Below are 19,873 nucleotides of genomic sequence, written 5' to 3' on the forward strand. Positions count from 1 at the left end.
GGAGACAGTAAGCAAAGTAAACGAAGCAATCAGATCTCAAATAATGCTAGATACCCTGCAGAAAATAAAGCTGAGCAAGGGATTAGAAGGAGGGTTTTCTCTCCCACCAGTCTAAGTTTCTGAAGCAGCACTAGCTAATACTTGAGCCACTACAGAGAAAAGACTAAAACACTTCATTAATAATCTTTAGGAACACCTGGCTGGCCCAAGTCAGTAGAGCATGTGACCCTTGATCTTGGGTTGTAAGTTCAAGCCCCATGTTGGGCATGGAGCCTACTTAAAAAATAATAAATAAATACAATCTTTAAACTTTTAAAATATAACAACTTTTACACTTATTACATGTTGATATGGTATCTTGGATGTAATGGATCAAGTATAATTTATTAAATGTAATCTCACCTGTTTCTATTTACTTTTTCAAATGCGACTCCTGTCAAGTTGAAAATTTCAGATGTGGCTCACATCGTATTTCTATTGGGTAGGAAGGATTCCTCTAGAGCAGAGATGGGCAAACTATGGCCTACAGGCCAAATCCAGCCTGCTGCCTGTTTTAAATAAGATTTTACTGGAACACAGCCATGCCCGTTTGTTCATTTATTGTCTCTGAATGTTTTCACGCTACAATGGCAGAGTTGACTGGTTGTGAAGGAGACAGTATAGCCTGCTAAGCCTAAAATATTTACTATCTGGCCCTTTACAGAAAGAATGCTGGCCCCTGACCTAGGGTGCAGGGCCTGTGTGGGGATGTTCTCTGGAGGCCCACAGCACCCCGCCGGGGGCAGGGGACAGCTGTGCAGCCCATGGAAAGAGCCTATGCTCTCTTAGCAGACACCCAGGCTCTGCCCCTCACTGGCTGTGTGGTTCTGAGCAAGTTATAGGCATTCTCCGGGTTGTAGGCGCTCCTTCTCTAAAATGAGGACACTGGCCGCTTGAGGGAAGTAAGATGATACAGGTAAAGCATGTGTTACACTGCCTGGCACACAGCAGGAATCCATTGATACTGGATGGATAAAAAAAAAAAAAGCACATTTCAATCATTTTCCTCTTGGACTGGTTGCACTACACTCGTAACAACTCTCATATTTTCATCCTAAGAAGAAATGAAATCCAATGAAACCCTCAGCAGTACCTGTGTATTAATATTGGTCAGTAGGCAATGCAGGGGAGATGCAGGAGAGAAGCAGGCCTTTCTAACAGGAGCACTATGATCTGAAAACACTACCTGGTTGCTAGGGGCACTTAATGTCCCTTCCCTTCTATCATCCCCCTTTTGATAATCTCTGGCATTAACACTGCTACCAGAAGACTAAGGCAGAAACTTCAAACCAGTTACACCCATAATATTGGGCGGAGGGGGGGGGGGCACAAACGGATCCTATTGACATCAACAGGGTTTCTGAAAGACCTATATGTCAGTCCCAGCCAATGGAACCAGCAACCCAGGGAGCATGTTATTAGACATGCAGATTCTCAGGCCTGCCCAGCCTGTTTCAGAAGCCTGAGTTAACAAGAGCGCCAGGTGATGCCACACATATTAGCTTTTCAAAGTGCTGGTCTAGATTCCACGTATCCACACTCTCCCCACCCTCCTGCCACCACTGGTGAGCAATGTTACATAGATGGTGCCCGATTCCTTCAGAGTAACAGGTCAGGCATAAGCTTGCCTACTCCAGGCTGCGGTGGGTAAGACTCCCCACCCCTCCCCAGCCCAGAGCGCTGAGGCAGGCAGAGCACAAAGCCTAAGCTGCGTGCTGGTTTCCGTGCAGCTGGGATGGCATTCTGTTTCAAAAGAGGAGCCTCACGCTAAAGACTCAATCATCTCCTAAGGTGAGGATGCTATGCTCATCTCCATTCACAAACTCACATGTGTGAATGCAGGTCTAGCAAGAGTTTTCAGCTGTGTTGTTAGAGCTGCCCCTCATGACTTAGATGGGCATTACCCCCATTTTAGAAGCTGAGAAAGAGGCTCAGAAGAGGGTGGGTGCTGCCACCAAGGTCTTGAAGTAACCATGGGCGCTAGAACTCGGGCAGCTTCTAAGTGTTAAACCAGTGCTCCTTCAGATCATGCAGAGCTTGCACCAAATACCCAAAGGAAACCTGGAATGGCACCGACCAGGGAGAATTTTCATTGGCTTCACAAGACACAGCCTTAGTTCTCATCCCAGCCCAGGATCCAGGACAGGGTCTCAATTTCTGCTAGGGTTTAACCCCAGACACTGCTGCATTTCAGCCACAGCTGACGCTGACTCTGGCTAGCTCTATCCTCGCCTACTGGGCTCATACCCTGCCCCAGGTGGGGGGAGTTTTGTGATGGAAGCTGCTGAAAGAGTCAACGACATGGCATATTTTGATTAATCTGCTCTTCCCAGTGTTGGGACACCTACACGTTTCAGTCCTGTGGCAATTATTCATAGTCCTCTCAAAAAAGCCCAGATCGGACAGTAAATTACATGGTCAACTTGCCTACTACCCTAAGGGGAAGTGTCAGCTGGCTAGGTGCCCACACAGCCCCAGCACAGAACATAAAGTGTCTGGGAAAAGGCTAAGAATACTCTTTGTAGGTGAATGGAAAGGGATCTGGTCATTAACTCAAACACTTCCCATGAAACTACATGTGAGCCATTCAGAATATAAGCTTTCCCGGAATATAAGGAGTCACTGTCTTTGGTTTCTCAAAAAGCTCCAAGCCAGGGAGAGAGAGCTCAAGTGTGTCGTGTAAGTGCCGTGGGAATTAGAGGCACAGAAGAGCACCAGTGAACGGGCAACAGCTGATGAGATGCAGTCTACTGAAAGGGCAGGAGACTGAGCATGAAATGTGGGCGAGAAGCCTTGAGTGTCAAGCTAAGGCACGTCAGAAGGCTGGGTCCTGACATGATCCAAGCAGTCATCTGGAAGGTCAACCCGTGGTGCTGCACGCTGAGGTGAAAGAGGGTCTAGAGGCAGGGAGACCAAGCGAGATCAGTCCAGGCATGAGACCATCACAGAGTGAGCCCGTGTGGCAGAAAGGAAATGCAGAGGATGCAAGAGGCATTTCAAACAAAGATCTGATGACAAATTAGAATGGCAGCCTGATGCCAAAGGCACGGGCAACAAAGGAACAGACAAACTGAACTCATGAAAATTAAAAAACATTATAATGCACTAAAAGACACTATCAACTCAGTAAAAAGGCAACCCACAGAATGGGAGGCAATATCTGCAAATCATATATCTGATATCCACATATCCAGAATATAGAGCGAGCTCCTACAACTCAACAACAACAAAATACTCCATTCAGGGGATCCCTGGGTGGCTCAGTGGTTTAGCGTCTGCCTTCGGCCCAGGGCGTGATCCTGGAGTCCCAGGATCGAGTCCCACATCAGGTTCCCTGCATGGAGCCTGCTTCTCCCTCTGCCTGTGTGTCTGCCTCTCTCTCTCTCTCTCTTTCTCTCATGAATAAATAAATAAAATCTTAAAACAACAACAAAAAACTCCATTAAAAAATGCAGAGGAGGGGATCCCTGGGTGGCGCAGCGGTTTGGCGCCTGCCTTTGGCCCAGGGCGCGATCCTGGAGACCCGGGATCGAATCCCACGTCGGGCTCCCGGTGCATGGAGCCTGCTTCTCCCTCTGCCTGTGTCTCTGCCTCTCTCTCTCTCTCTCTCTCTCTCTGTGTGTGACTATCATAAATAAATAAAAAAAAAAAATGCAGAGGACTTATATATAAACATTAAGTATCTCCAAAGAAGGTACTTAAATGACCAAGCAGCACATGAAAGATGCCCAACATCACTAATCATTAGGTAAACGCAAATCAAAACCCACAGTGATACGACCTCACACCTCACACCCACTAGGGGTGTGTTTCACTATAAAACAAAACAAAACAGAAAATAACAAATGTTGGCCAGAATGTGGAGAAATTGAGATCCTTGTGCACTGCTGGTGGGAATGGAACATGGTACAGCTGCTGTGGAAAACAGTATGGCAGTTCTTCAAAAAAGTAAAAACAAAATTACCACATGATCCAGCAATTCCACTTCTGGGGATATACCCAAGAGAACTTAAAGTAGGATGTCGAAGAGATACTTGTCCACCCATGTTCATGAGCTGCGTTATTCACGACAGCTAAAACGGGGAGCACCCCAAGTGTCTGCTGATGGATGAATGGCTAAGCCAAAAGCTGTAGATACAATGGAATCTCATTGAGCCTTTAAAATAAAAGAAATTCTAACCCATACTACAACACTGATGAACCATAAGGCTATTACACTAAGCGAAATGTCAGAAAGTAGGTTGGTGGTGGCCAGGAGCTGATGTGGGGGGAAACGGCATTTTTGTGTAGTGGGCATCAAGTTTCAGTTTTACAAGATAACATGAGGTCTAGAGATGGACCTGCACATATCGCTGCACAATATGAATGTATTAATACCATGAACTGCACACTTACATTAGAATTGGGGCCAAGAAGGTACATTTAAAATGATCCCAAATGTTCTGAATCACAGAGGACACAAGCTGAAGTATTTAGGGATGTCTGTTTCTAACTTACCAAATGGCTCGGGAGAAAAGGTATTTACACACATTCACACGTACAGGTGAGGCGCAGATGACAGATTATTAACTGCTGACTCATGCTGGTTGGTAATTAGTACTCACTGGCCCCGTCTTTCAACTTCTCTGTACATTTGAAGATTTTTCATAATCAAGAGTCAGAAAAAGTAATTTCTAAAAATCCCACCAACCTGGAGGTGGGAAGGGCAGTGACTCTCCAAAGGCTTTACACTCACAAAGTCGGAGGTTCCAGATGCTGGAGGGAGCCGTCAGGGAAAGGCCAGGGAAGCTGTCTGCATGTGGGGACCACAGCAGCCACAGGCCTGAAGAAAAGCCAGGAGGGTGGTGAGGGGAGTGAGAACGTGGTGGTACGGGGAAGAAGTCTCACAGAGAGAAGAGGAAAAGGACAGAAGGCTAGAGAAAGCCAGGACGGCCTGGTGTAAGGAGCCCATGGGGGAGCGCTTCCGGGAAGAGGGCAGGCCAGCTCGGTGGACAAGGGGCAAGTGGGTGGGTGCAGTAACCGGAGCCCGCCAGGCCTCCGTGACCTTCGGGCCACCGCTGGCACCCAGTGGTGAGAGGCCCGGAGAGGCAAGGGGAAGGGGCTGGCAGGTGGTGAGGAAGCGGAGCAGACACCCCCTGCAGCCAGGAGACCGTGGGGGTGAGGAGGACCCCAAAGCACGCTGGGTGTAGGGAGAGGTGCTCTTTCTTCTTTGGCTTGAAGATGATATCATCAACCTTCAGGGCCCTGAAACTCCCCGAAGTAATTAAACAGTCAGAGCAGACAAATACGGGGATGCTTTCAGCACGGAGTATGTTGGCTCCTGCTGCTCCTGGAAGCCACACGAGGCACAGATGCTTGTGTCTGTCCTTCTCGCCCGCGTCTACGAGGGCTGGCGAGTCATCCTGTGAACACGCCGGTCACAACTGCTTCATGGACCATCGGCCACAGCAGTGTCTCCCACAAAAAAAGGTCAAAATTAACACAAGGTGGAAGAACCTCATTGGAACTTCATCAGAGCTGCTGGGTGTGAAAGACTAGCTCTCACTTGCAGGATGCAAATGAAGAACACTCTTTTTAAGACTACAGGAAATCTCTCCTGCAAGTGGGGGGGTTTTCATTTTATTACTGGATAGGATTGATGACTTTCTCTCTCTCTCTCTTTCAGCACTACTCAGTATCTTAAATTTAAAAAATTTTTTGATTGAATGAATCTTCACCAGATAAAGCTATGCTATTGGTTTAAACCAAAAGTGATCTAGTGTCTTATTCCTTTGACCTAGCTGCAAAAAATTAAATGTTTCAGTATTAAAATACACAAACCCCTCAACCAGTCAACCAGAGAGGGAGAAACAAACTCCCCACGGAGGGAGCTGGACACAGGCCTCGATCTCAGGACCCTGGGATCACGACCTGAGCCTAAGGCAGACACCTAACTAATTGAGCCACCCGGGCGCCCCTGCCTTAATGTTTAAATCAAAAACCTTGCTTTTCACAATCCTGCTTCAGAAGAACACAGTGTATATGTGGGCAAAACTGACCAAAGGATCCATTCACCACAGTGAACTCCAGGTTGAAGGTCAGGTAATCTTCAACCTCAGAGCATAGCCAAAGAGCAAAACAAGAGCAAATAATCCTGGAGTAGATAAATTCAGAGGGCTATCCATTAACATGATTCAATTTTATTCTAAACTACAAAAATTTCCAGTAAACATTTTGCTCCTCCCTGTCTGTGACCACACATATGTCAGGTGGTGCCTAATAGAGCCCCCTGGGGCCAGCAGAAACATCAGAAACAAGCAATTCTCAATGTGCAGCCTGCTCACTAGAGCCTCAAGTGTTGGATATGCAACAGCCTTGAAGGCACGACCTTCTCAGGCTTGGCACTCAGCCACTGGGCAGGTGGAGCCTCAGAAGGAGCTACAGTTAAAAACACCAAAATCCTAGTAAATATAAGTGAGAGCATCTTGTAAATGAAAAGGCACATTTCCCTCTTTTGATTATTTTAGATCAGCACCCTCCCACCCCCATGCAGAAGCAGGATAAGCTCTGGACAGGGAAACTGAAAATTTCTGTCAGTTGGAACAGGAGCAGAGATCATATCCTCCTGGTTAGAACCACAGGATGGATGGCTCTTGAAAAGAGATCACCCTAAATCCAACTCTGAGGGGACCAGCAGGAGCAGGTGACACCAATCCTGGGCCAGAGCTGTTGTGACAGTGATTCGTTTCCCATGCTATACCAACAGCCCTTTTGTAAAGTACTGGCGCAGCAGAGCTTCCACTGGACCCCTTGAGGCCCTTGGGTAAAACAGTAAAAAAGGCAAAATTTCTCTTGAGGGAATAGGAAAATTAAAAAAAAGAAAAGCAGGGATAAAAATGAAGTGAGGAGGGGGAAGGCACAAAAGGACCCTTAATGTCCTAAACCAACAACAAGGTGGACAGCACAGTCAAGTTTGAGGCAACTAAAAAGGAAGGAGCGGAAACTGAGCGGCACCCAGCCTCTCCCCAAGGAGTCCTTCTGAACCTGTCTCATGACTCAGCATTCCCAGTTGGACGGTAACAACAGCAGCAAGAGAGGGGGCAGGTCTTTAGGGGCAGGAGGTGAAGCTGGATTTCCTAACATGGACCATTTCTAAGATAACACAGAAATGCCAGTTCCTCAGACTTTTGGTTGGGGGTGGGGTGCAGAGGGGGAATAAGCCAATGTTGGAATGAATCACGCTTGCAGAGATTGCTTTCATTCAACATCTTGGGGCACTCACAGGTTTTCTAGAAATAAAATGTGCTTTTTGACAATTATTTTGAGAATGACTGCTGGGTCAGGGAATGAAAAGTGCAGAAGAGAAGCACGACAAGTGCCAGTCTAGTGTCTCTCCCATTCTGCTACCCAGCGTGATCTCCCTCTCTCCTTCCACCCATCCCAACACCCTGCTCCTTCCTCTCTCCTTACCCGTGGTTACATCCTATCCACTAAGACTTTCAAGTGTTTAAAGACTGGATGATTAATGCCAACCACAGGGTCTGTGACTCATGTTTAATCAGGGTGCTTGATACAGTAATGATCTATGAATCCCAAACTTAAACATTCTCAGGTGAGCACAAACTACATTTAATTCTATTTGAAGTAGGGTTCCTCCACTCATTAGCAGTGTGACATGGGACAAGTTATTTAACCTCCTTCCTTGCCCCCCAGTTTCCTCCTCTGAGATACATGAATGATAGTACCTAGTTCTCAGCGTTGCTGGGAGCACTGAGTACTACATGTAAAGAGTGCCTGGCACATAGTAACACTACATAATGTTTGTCATTATTATTTTAAAACACAAAAGCAATACTCTACCATCCTTGTAATAGTCTTTTGGAAATTTCAAAGGATGTCTTCCAAATTCTGGGAAATATACACACACATATATATACTTATATATTCATTCCACACACACCCCCACTCGGAAGTTAGTGGACTTTGGCAGGTGTTACATTAAACATGCATAAAGTAACCGAGGAGTGAAGTTCTTGAGTATTTATAGAAGCGGCTTAATAAGAAGTTCTATCTGGGCACCTGGGTGGCTCAGTCGGTTAAGCATCTGCCTTTGGCTCAGGTCCTGTGATCCAGTCTCGCTCCCTTCTTAGTGGAGAGTCTGCTTCTTCCTCTACCCCTCCCTCCTACTTGTGATCTCTCTCTCTCTCTCTCTCTCTCATATTTTAAAAAATCCATAATCCACCAGATCATGAGCAACATGATCGATTAATAGGAATTCCTCCACCACTGATATAAACCCCTCTAGGGCACCTTTTGCCTCTTGAGGTGCAGCGCTCTGTGATGCAGGGAAGTGATTTCCTACAGGGATGGGGCTGGCTCTACCTGATGGACATCAGGATGGTGGCTGCTAATAGCCAAGTGGCCACACCACCCAGCTACGCTTCTGGTTCAGGCTCATTTCAGAGGCCAGAAAGCAGATCTTTATTCCAGAGAGAAAATGAGGCAGTGACTAGGCCAAGGTCACTCAGAGTATGTGACACGGGAAGAGCACCCAAGGGTTTTGACTTCCAATCACAGGACACAAACCCACATCCCTCTTCTGGTGAAAGTGCCCTTGAGTGAAGCAGCAAGTCAGACTGAGACACCCTCAAGGCACTGAGTCCCCGGAGTTAGAAGGGGGGAACCAAAGGACAAAGAATAAAATCACAGAACAGCTGTGCGAGTCTGCAAGTGCTGTGATCCTATCTGAATAAAATGCAATTAGATGCACTCAGTCCTGCATCTTGGTTAACCTTACATAACTTCTATGACATCACTAAGAACAATTGCTTTTAGTGGGTCCAGCACCTGGACAAGTGAAGCAAGCAACCTTCACACGCTATGATGCTACATCTAAATAGCTTTCCCCATGGAAATGTTGGCATAAGAAACCAAAAATAAACCAAAAAGCCAATTCCTAAGGGACCTGTCATGAAGGATGCTACAAACACACAACCTTAGAGAAGGAGAGTGAGCACAGATACAGCTTTAATTTAGAGACATTAACTCTCAAGCCAGGAGAGACTTTAGAAGTTGTGGGAACTTTAAGCAAAAAGAGTGTATAAGAGATGGGAAAACTAAAGCACAGACAGGAAGCCCCCGGACTTCGACTGACAGGCAGCAGTCTGTTCTCTTCCTCACAGGGGCCATTCTGTCCAATCAGGACAAGTGGAGACTGCAAAGACACACCATGTCTAGCCAGTGCTCAGGAAGGCAGAAACCTCAGCATTTGGCTTTATTCCAAAATTTTACTCAATGATGGTCACTGATGGGGAAGGGGCAAGTCACGTAGATCTGTGGCCAGGGGCACCTGGGGAGCTCAGTCGGTTAAGCCTCTGCCTTCCGTTCAGGTCACGATCCCAGGGTTCAGGGATCAAGTCCTGCATCGGGCTCTCTGCTTCTCCCTCTCCCTCTGCACCCCCATCATGTTATCTCTCTCCCTCTGTCACTCAAGATGAATAAATAAAATCTTTAAAAAAAAAATCTTAAAATCTTAAAAAAAAAAAAAAAAAAGAAGAAGATCCATGGCCAAATGGGAAAAGTTTCATGTGGATAAGTCAGCTACTACACTAAAGGGGACGGGAGACTGAGGAAAGGAAGGAGCACAAGGTGCATGCTTCTTTTAAGTAGTAAAGAAGCTTAACTTTGGCTGCTGGAAGCCTCTGGAACTGGACCACACATTCTGCAGTTTCAAGGAAGAGCTACTTATTTTATTTCTGTTGAAATATTCATTGAAGTGGCCAGGAGGGGGTAGACCTTGTTGGCCAGCCTCTTCCTCGCTCCTTATGAATTTGTTCATTAAAAACTTAAGAGACTAATATTAAGCCTTACTCATTGCCCAACAAATTAACCTGAAAACTACAAAAATACTTTACAGCCTACAGAACACTCTACATAAAAGAGTACTATTAAAACAATTCCAACATAAATAAGTAAATAAATAAATAAATAAAACAATTCCAATAGGTGGCAGATTTAAAAAGAAATATGTTTCTCAATACTGTCACCACATTATTCTATCAGTAATTAGGTCCTTAAATCTGATAACCAAATTAGTTATGGAGCAGGAATCAGAACCTAAGTGGTCAACTTTGGTCTAATGGTCTTTCCTTTACAGCACCCTGACACCTCCATGGATTTATAAGGGGTGAGAAATGAGAAGAAAAAAAAAAAAATCTTCCTACCACTTCCTAAAATGCAAGGTCCCGGGGCCCACCCTACCACCCTAGTCGGGGTCACCTGTGCCTAGGCTTCATGGTAACCTATAGCCACCTATCAGGCATACACACCTCCACATTCTCCAAACCTAGTCTTAATTCCTAAAAGAAGAACTGGGTCTTAACATCCTCAGGTGGATACTATGTGCCACCACTTCCTGGAGTTCCTATGCCCCTTAGCTTTTGATAAGCTCAGAAGCTACAGACACTACAGTGGGAAAGAAAACACCACCACCACCACTGGACTCACGATGGATTTCAACAAATTCAAAGCCAATCACAAGAGGGCAGCTTCAAAATATATCCAAGCTGGTACCTAAAAATTACTTTCAATTTAATTCTTAAATCGGTATTTTGAGTCAAACTTTGAATAATCACACACGGTGGGAGGAGGCAGACAGAGCATAATTGTAAATAAAGTTAACCACCAAAGTCAAGATGAACAGGAACAACCACTGATAAACATGGCAGCTCCCGGCAGCGAGCTTGGCCTGCCCGCCCGAGTCCCAGGGCAGGAGGCCATGACACAGTGAAATGAGTTGCATTCCAAAAGTCACAAACCTCTGGAGAAGATGGTTAGGGAATGACATTTCTCAAAAACCCACAGAAAGACATGAGCAACCATTTGTTAGTAAGGCAATGCAGAAACACTAGCAAAAATCTTCTCTTTCCCACACAACAACGCTGGTGGTAATTTTTAAACAAGCCTTCCGCTATAAAAAGTACTATTTTCCACATACTTTTGCACACGAACTTGTAATTTTCTTCCCGAGTCAGAGCAACTAATGCCTGATTCGCGTTTCTCTGAGGGGAAGCCAGGGGTCCTGGATGCGGATCTCCCTGTTCTGTGGGTGCAAACGCGCTGGCAAGGAGGAAGACCCTGCTCGTAACAACAGTCACTTGCCACCAGGAAGTGGATCACAGGCTCTTCCTGGGAGTGGGGCCTTTTCTCCTGCCAGAGCAGTGATCACAGACCCCCCTCTGTAGTATGGCAAGAAGCCCTCCCTATTCCTCTGTGGCCTTTGTCTCCCAGTGTATGAGAAACCCAGATTAACTTCTCAAGTGCCCTCCCCTGAAATCAGACCTGTCAACAGCCCAGGCCTGATTCCTGCTTAGAAATGTTTTCTTGAAGGGGAGAAGGAGGAGACGAAGAAGGGGTGAAAGATACAGGGGTGTGTGCGTGCATGTGTGAATCACTGATAGGAACTCACACTCAGGAAAACAAGACAGAAGCAGCAGCCGCCAAACCAACCTTGGTTCAAGGTTTCAGGTTTAAGACGATAAACCCCTTTGTCCTTAAAACTGTAATATTCACCAGCCTCACCCCAAGGGCCCATAAGGGGGTCTGATGTTTGCTTGACACCTCAGGTCAGGAAACAACCCTCGCTTTCCAAACGGGGTGGCTCTTCTCCATCCAGGCTTCTATAGTAATTTTCTTTTCTTTTTTTTTTTTTTTTTTTTTTCAAAAAGTCCAACTGCACTTGGGAGTCATCAATCCCAGTCGCAGCTGTCACATCCCCCCCACCCCGTACTATTAATATCACGGCTCTGATTGTTAATGATTTTACTCACAAAGTTCCCTGCAGCAATTAAGACGAGGCAACAAGGTTAAAAAAAAAAAAAAGAAAGAAAGAAAAGGAGGTGCGGGGTCAGGTGGGGGGCGGGAAGGGGAAGAGGTTGGTTTTCTCCGGCCATAATAACGCATTCTGTCAACTAGGGAACTTCTTGGGTTTTTCTATGCCGCCGGAGAGGCTCATCTCGATCTTTGTTTTGGAACGCCCACAGCCCTTGCCCGTCCGGCCCCGGCACGGCCTGCCTTTCCGGATGCACAATGCAGTAGGCAGCAACTCGGGGGTCAGCGAAACGCCGCACTGGTGTGATCCGAGCGTGCCCCGGGGCCTCACGAGTTCTCCCCCCGCCCCCCCGCCCCGCTGTAGTGGGTCCCCGTAGAATGCTGAGGCCCAACCACCGCGCCGCAGGGCGTGGAAGTCCCTCCGCGCCGGGAAGCCCGCGGCCCGGCGGCCCGGCGGCCCGGCGGCCCGGGGCTGGTGCAATGACTTTGCACCGGAGCGTCCCCTCGGCGGAGGCTCGGCCCCGCGCCTCGGCCCACTGCAGCTGCACCACTCCGGCCAGCGCCTCGCGAGCCTCCCTCCCCGGCCTAGGGCTCCTGCGGCAGCCCGGGCCCCGCGCCGGCCCCCGCCCGCCCGCCCGCCCGCCGCACCTTGGTCTCCTTCACGTGCTGCTTGACGCCCTCCGGGTACCACTGGACGCGCACGTAGCCGCGGCGCAGCGGACTGGCCCGGCCCTCCTCGTGGCCCGCGCCCCCCGCCTCGGAGCAGCCCGAGCTCCCGCGGCCCTCCTCCTCGCCCTCCGAGTCCGAGTCCTCGCCGTGGATGAGGCGCACCAGCCCGAAGTGCACCGAGCCGCGGTAACGGCCCGACACCAGGTCGTGAGAGAACAGCAGCCGCTGCGAGCCGGCTTCGGGGCCGGAGTCCGAGGACGGCCCGGAGGCCGAGTCCGGGGCGGGCGCCGGGGCGGGCGGCGGGGCGGGGGCCGCGTCCGGGGTCGGGGCCGCGTCCGGGGCCTGGGCGGGAGCCGGAGCTGCGGGCGCGGGCGCTGCGGGATCCGCCATAACTGCTCTGCGCGAGTCTCGGGCGGCGGCGGTGCTGGCGGCGGCGGTGGCGGCGGCGGCGGCGGCGAACGCGGCACGGAGGGGCGGGGCCAGCCGGCGCGGGGGCGGGGCCACGGCGCGCTGACGTGGCCTGCGTGCCGCCGTCGTCAGGGAGCCGAGATGCGGTTGCTAGGAGCTCTCGCCTCGTCGCTAGGGGACGCTGGAGATGCCGCCGGGGGCGGGGGAAAAGGTGGGCTCCGCGACGGAGGGGCGGGGCCAGAGGGGGTGAAAGCAAGGGGAGCGGGGCCCCTGGGTGGGGACCCGGAGGAGGAAGTGCGGGGGGCACCTAGGCAAATCAACAACGTTTAACGAGCCTGCTAGGCGTCCCCAGCCCAGTCCTACGCGCTGGGAGGGGTCAGAAGGAGCAAGATGCCGGCCCTGTCCTCTAGGTGTTTACAGCCTAGTTGGGCAGACAAAACATATGCCTATTAAATAGCTAAAAAGCAACTCCAAGGCAGCTTGTAAGCAAGGCTACAAAAGATATGTATAGAGTGTATCTAGGAAATTTCTATGCAGAGCCTGGAAGGTCATGATCCCTCGGGGAGGGGTCAAGGGGTTGGTGAAGGAGGTACAGAGAGAGGTCAGAAAGATAAGCAAGCATTAGTGGCCTCTATGGTTTGGCTTTAAACCCACCTAGAGGGGCTCCCAGCTCCATGAGTTTTACTTAGTATGCATGGCAAGAGGTGGGACAGTGAGTGAGGAGTGGGAAGCTGGGTTCCAATTCTTTTTTTTTTTTTTTTTTTAAGATTTTATTTATTCATGAGAGACAGAGAGAGAGAGGCAGAGACACAGGCAGAGGGAGAAGCAGGCTACATGCAGGGATTCGATCCTGGGTCTCCAGGATCACTTTCTGGGCTGCAGGCGGCACTAAACCACTGAGCCATCCGGGCTGCCCCTGGGTTCCAATTCTTGTTGCTGCCACTGACTAGTCTTACAAAAGTAGGGAAGCTGATAAACTTCTCTCCTCATCGGTAAAATCGGCGTGATAATAGCAGTACCCGGTTCACTGGGCAATTGGGAGGATTGAAGGAAACAGAACAGTGCCTGACATACAGTTCCCTCCATAAAGCTTAACCGTTCCTATAATACTTCTGCCCTCCTTTCCTAGACTAAAATTCTAGACAGACAGAACTGTTATACTTCGGGTTTGCTCCATATTGCCATTTTGAAATATAAAAAGTAATTATACTAATGTGTCCCTTAAGGAAGTTCCAAAAGATTTAGATACATTCTCAGAGGACAGATTCATAATGGGTTGTTAGAAGGAAATTAAGAATACTCAGGATATGGCCCTAACCTTTCTCAGTCAAAATCATTTTATCCCCACATTTTTCTGCAAGACCATCCATGAGAAATTAGGAAGACGGTTCAATATTATAGTATTTGGGTTCTTGTAAAAAGGCAGGATTCCTGTTCTTTGGGTAGTATACAGACTACTAAGGCTACAGAACCACACTCCTGGAAAAGTCATAAGAACATACATGAAGCACAGATGGCAGCCTGAGTAGATAATGTGTCCTGAACCAAGCACTTATAGAATATTGATATAATAATTGGAGTTGGGGTGGCTGTCAAGGGGCCCAAATCTTAGAAAACTCATGTACTAAAGTATAGAAAAAACTGTGGTTAGGTGAGCTGAAGAGGAGTTAGGATACAAGTTAGGGGCAGAGCTGGGCTCGCAAACCACAGCCTTCCCATCCCAGACCACAGCACAGAATGGCCATCTGGAATCACTGCTGGGAGGACTCAGTTCCCCACTCCCCATAAAGACTTGGCAGGCTTAACATCAATAACATAGCTTCTCTTGCACCTACCTTTAGCCCAAGCTCCTAACATTTATTGATCACCTATTATTGACCAGGTGCTGTGCCGGGCACATTCACATGTATTATCATAATCGTGGATATAGGTTTAGAATTTTCTTTCTTTATTCCTTCCTTTCTTTCTTTTTTATTAAAGTAAGCTCTAGGCCCCATATGGGGCTTGAACTCATAACCCCAAGATCAGGATTCACAGGGCTACGCAGACTGAGCCAGCCTAGATATAGGTGTACGTAACCCCATCTTATTAGTGAGGAAACAGGGTCCAGGAATTCAGTGCTTAAGGTCACAACGTAGTAACCTGCAGAGCCAAGTTGGAATCCAGTTTCCCTGACTCCAAGTGCAGGGGCTTTTCTAGTTCTTGTGTCTATCAAAGGATAGAGGGAGAGGGTGAGCAAGTAGGCAGAAGGGGCAGGGCAATGCGGGCCCAAAATCTTGGATGTCAGAAATCCAGGAGAGTTTTGCACTCTACTCCAGCTTATGCCTGTGTTCATTTTAATATAAAAAGAATGTCCTTCCTCCCTAATCGTTGAGTAAAATTGGCACTCCAGGAAGATGTGCCATGTTTATTCTGTGGCTTCTTGTAATAATGGCTAATAATAGCTACCAGTTATTGAGCTGTAATTTAATACCAGGTACTATACTAAGTGCTTTACATGGATTAGTCCTCTGTGAGAGAGCAAGTATGAGCCCCCCTTTTGTGAAGTCTCCTTCCCATGCTGTGAGGCCTCCTTCCCACCCCCACCCAGGAAAGTGCTAGGTTGTAGGTAAGAGCCCTTGGTTTCAAAGCTAATCTCTCCCTTACTAACTAAACCCCTTTTGAGCATGTGGATCATGTCCTAAGTATGTGTGTCACTCCCATGCCTAGTACAGTGCCTGGTACAGTCTCGGTGCTCAGTGATGTACCATATCGGGGGGGGGGGGGGCCAAGGTTCCTGTCCTTCCATTTGGTCAGTTTCCCATCCTCCTCTCCCCATACAGCCAAGGAGCTGCCCCAGCTGTCTCTCAGCCTTTTCTGTCATCCCCAGTTTGAGCTGCATCAGAGTCCTTTTAGAAGAAGCTCGGTACATTCCTCCCCACCTTACTCACACCTTAGATACTCCAGTTCAGGTTTGAGGCTTGACCCCTTCCCAGTCCCCGAGCCCCTAACCACAGTCTGCACACCCAAGCTGGTGAGTGGCGTGAGCTACGATGGGAGCATTGGCTTAGTTTTTATTTTCCTAATTGCCAAATGAAAAAAAACCACAAAAACAAAAACAGAAAAACCCTTCATCCTGCAGTGGAGAAAGCCCTCCTCTCATGGCCCCAACACCCAGCCCTTCTTGGGGAATAGAGAATCTTCTCAGGGGAATTTTGCTTATTTACAAACATGCCTGCAAGAAACTGAGCCAGTCTGGCCCCTCCCCCTGCGAAGGGGCTGCCAGGGGACAGGAGGCAAGAGAGCTGGCAGCAAGATCAACTGATCTGTGGGAAGCAGGCCCTGTCTTATCCCTATCTTAACCGGCCACTGGGTTAAAAAGTGTGCATGGGCCTCAGGCCTCACACTGCCCAACGGGGGAGCCTCAGCGTACTTGGCCTCTCCAAGTTTCCCTGTATGAGAGAATCCAGAGGAGCCCAGAGAACTCCTTTTACCCTGGAGTGCGTGTTTGGAGGCTCCAGGGTGACTTCAGCACTGGAGTCTTCAGCTAGGAACATGGAGTGGGAGGGGGGTTACCCTGGGGAGCCCGCCTGCACCCCCCCCCCCCCCCCCGTCGCTATCTGGAGTAATCCCCCTGCCTGAGGCTCCAGCTGGGGGTTGCTCAAGACTCATGGGCTTTTGGAATTACAGGGGTCCTTCTTGCCCCTGGAGCCTTCCCCTTTTGTGTTGATGCCCTGGGAGAATCATGGGATTGGCCCAGGATCACTCTGCAGTGCAGTCAGGATCAGGAGCCAGATGAGCCAGCCCTTGGCCATTCTCACTCCTGACTCAGAAATGGTTGCAATCTTCAGGGCAAAAAACTTTGTACTGGGGGCACCACTGAAAAGGTTGAGCAATGAGTGAGAGCCCAGGTTTGGCAGGTTCACCCTGTTTCCCTCCTTCCTTTGGATACAGGGACCAGGGACAGCAGATGCACTGGACCAACCTGAAGAACAATAAGGCTGCTGTCACTCAGCCATGCCACCCTCTTCACCACCAAGTCCCAGCTCGCCAGGCCGGGGCCTTCTCCTCGGCACCAACTCATGGGTACTTCCCGGATGACCAGCCAAATATCACAAACCCGTCTCCACCAAACCCATTTCTTCTTCCAGAATCCTCATCCAGGTTGATGGCAGCATCACTTACCTGGGTGCCAAGTGTGCCACTTGAGGGTTAACCCTTGATGTTCAGCTCCACATGCGATCAAAACCCAAGTCATGGCCCCTTTACCCTCTTTCCACATCCCCCAGGTCCAAGGCAGCTCCACTGGGGGCCGCTCCACGGGGAGTTAAGGTGGTGCCATGGTGCCGTGATGCCATGGCTAGGAGTGGGTTTCCAGGATCGGACGGACCTGGGTTTGAAGCCTGTTCTACCACTGACTCACTCTGTGACCCTGGGCAAGCTATTTCACTTCTCTGAGACTCAGTTTCCTTTCTGTGAAATAGGAGTCATAATAGTACCTACTTCTTGGGGCTGTTGAGAATTTAACTGGCATGGTCAATATAGAGTGCTTTGCTTGGGCCTGTTCAGTTAGTGATGAATTTTACCTGCTGGTATGAGTTCATCCCCATCTCTCACCTATACCCCCCACACCGAGGCTGTGGCCTCCTTACCGTACCCCCCACCGCCTAATCCATCCACCACCTTGTTCCCAGGGAGGTTGAAAATGCAAACCTGATCATCCGGCTTCTTGGCTTGCCATCTCTCTGTGGCTCTCCTGGAACCACCAGAGGATGACACAGGTAGTCCTTCTGGAATCGATCCCCTCTACTACCTCTAACCCTGTCCCCCAGCTCTGCACCCTGCACACATGCTCCATGCTCGGACCTCGGCTGCTTCCTTCAGGACCCTAATCATTGGTGCCTGGTGCCCTTTCACGTGCTCGCCATCTGCCGGGAAGATTTTATGCCTCAACTTCAACTCCTATTTTTACCTAAAAAATTTCTTTTCATCTCACGAAACCTAGATTGGGCCTTCATATCTATGACGTCCTCCAAGCACCCTGCTCCCCTGCTTTATCCCTCCACTTTCCTGGTAACCCCTGTGTGGTTATTTATTCCCTTCTATGACACCCTTCTCCATCTTAGTGCCCAGCATCCAGCACAGGTCTGACACCTAGTATATCCAAAGACTTTGGTTGAGTGATTGAACAAAACCAGCCAATGTCTCCCAATGGCCCTGAATGTGTCAGCAGGTCTCAGGGACACTCTGCCTTTCCTCAAGTCCCCTGTTCTCTGTGTTTCCTAGATATGGAGAGGAACAGACACATATGCCACACATGCACACTCATCCCCACACGTGCACACACACACTCATAAGCATGTGCATGCGCACACACACACACTTTCTCATTGTCGTCTCCTCCTTCAGCCTCTAGATCTGTGCTGCCCGTTGTGGTAACCCCTAACCACATTTAGCTCTTGAGTGCTTAAAATGCGGCTAGTCTGAATTGACATGGGTTGTAAGTATAAAATATACACTGAACTTTGAAGGTTTGTTTGCAAAAAAAAAAAAAAAGAATCTAAAATATCTTAATTTTATATTGTTGAAATGGCAATACTTTATATGTATTAGGTTAAATAAAATATACTATTAAAATCAAGTTCACCTAAAAAAAATTAAAAAATAAAATCAAGTTCACCTGTTTCTTTTGGTTCTTTTTCATGTGGCTTCTACAAAATCGAAAAACATCACATATGGTTCTCCTATGACCTTTCTGTTGGCCAGCAGGGCTCCAGAAGCTCAGGGAGCCGTAGGTCCCCTCTTTCTCCAGGAGGTGGCGATCCCTCCCTGCCTTTGACACCTTCATTCCAGAAAACTCTGGAAGCTTCCCGAGGAAACTGCCTGTGTAACATATCAGATCTTGAACCTCAAATAAAGATGGGGCTCCACTCAGCCCTGCAGTGAAGCCAACCTATCTATGCAAATGAGGCTTCAAAATAAATCCACAGGAAGTCAAGAAGTTAAATGGCATCCTCCTCAACAGAAGAATCAAGACATAGTTGCCAGAACACCTACTCTGGGGGGCACATGCCACGCTTTCAACCTGGTTTCTATTTCCCAGGGGTTTATGAAACCTGTTGGGGGGATAAGCGTCAGTGGATACTGTGCACACAGCCCGAATCCACCTTCAGATCTTAGGAACCCTTCCCCAGCTGCCAGGCACTGGCTGCCGAGGCTCACAGCTTTGGTACCTTTCCAAGGATTGCTCTTGGCTGAAAGAAGGTGCCTCACCCGTCCAACGACTGTCCTTCAGGAGAAACAAAGCCTGGTCTTCTCACCTCCATTCAGGACACTTGGGAGGGGCCCCCCAGCTTCAGAGCTTCTCCTGGGATCAGCTGAGGTCTCTACTGGAACTGCCTCTTCCAGAGGGTTAAACTCCCTCTGCTCACCTCTGCTGACCTTGCTCCCTGATGGCACTTCCAGTAAATGTCTTCATGCAGATCTGAATCTTTAAGTCTATTTCCTGCAGAATCTGACCCATAACAATTTAGTGCCAAGTGTGGTCCTAGGGAACAGACTTTAAATGGGATTTTAGAGCTGGGTCGCTAGCCTGTTAATGCGGATCCCCACCAGTAGTGGGAGGTATGATATTCTGGGCCCTCGCACACTACAGTGGTATAATCATTAAAACTTTGGTGGGCAGTGAACCCACCAAATGTGGGTGGTGGTGAACAATCGCAGGCATCTGCACCATGTGGGAGAGCAGTCATATAAGGACTATGGGATCTCATGACTATTGTTGGCAGCAGTCACACTGGAAAAAGCAAAGAGCTGTGGCTGATGGGTCACCAATCAGAGGCTCAGTATAAAAGCCAGAGGGTCTCCTTGGCAGAGTGTGAAGAAACCCTGCCTCCCGAAATTAGGGAACGGAGAAAAGTAGAGAAGCACATCCCAGGCTTAGTAAGGGCAGCAGGGCCCTAGAGGAGGT

At 48.7% G+C, this 19,873-nt stretch overlaps 1 protein-coding gene and 1 long non-coding RNA gene across 3 annotated transcripts in view; one reads left to right on the forward strand and one right to left on the reverse strand.

Annotated features, from left to right (window-relative positions):
- The window catches only part of UBE2O (ubiquitin conjugating enzyme E2 O), a 56,341-nt gene extending 43,420 nt beyond the window's left edge, over positions 1 to 12,921 (reverse strand). For both annotated transcript variants that reach the window (XM_072781700.1, XM_072781699.1), the window contains exon 1: positions 12,496 to 12,921. In XM_072781700.1, coding sequence (XP_072637801.1) covers positions 12,496 to 12,906 — 411 coding nt within the window. In that variant the 5' untranslated portion in view covers positions 12,907 to 12,921. The remainder of the gene's footprint in view (positions 1 to 12,495) is intronic.
- A 129-nt stretch (positions 12,922 to 13,050) lies between these two features.
- On the forward strand, positions 13,051 to 18,485 carry LOC140607193 (uncharacterized). Its single transcript, XR_012009317.1, has 2 exons — positions 13,051 to 13,135; positions 16,858 to 18,485. It is a non-coding gene; the product is annotated as an uncharacterized lncRNA (long non-coding RNA).
- The last annotated feature ends 1,388 nt before the right edge of the window (positions 18,486 to 19,873 follow it).

Source organism: Canis lupus, chromosome 16, assembly GCF_048164855.1.
Source record: "Canis lupus baileyi chromosome 16, mCanLup2.hap1, whole genome shotgun sequence".
NCBI lineage: Eukaryota > Metazoa > Chordata > Mammalia > Carnivora > Canidae > Canis > Canis lupus.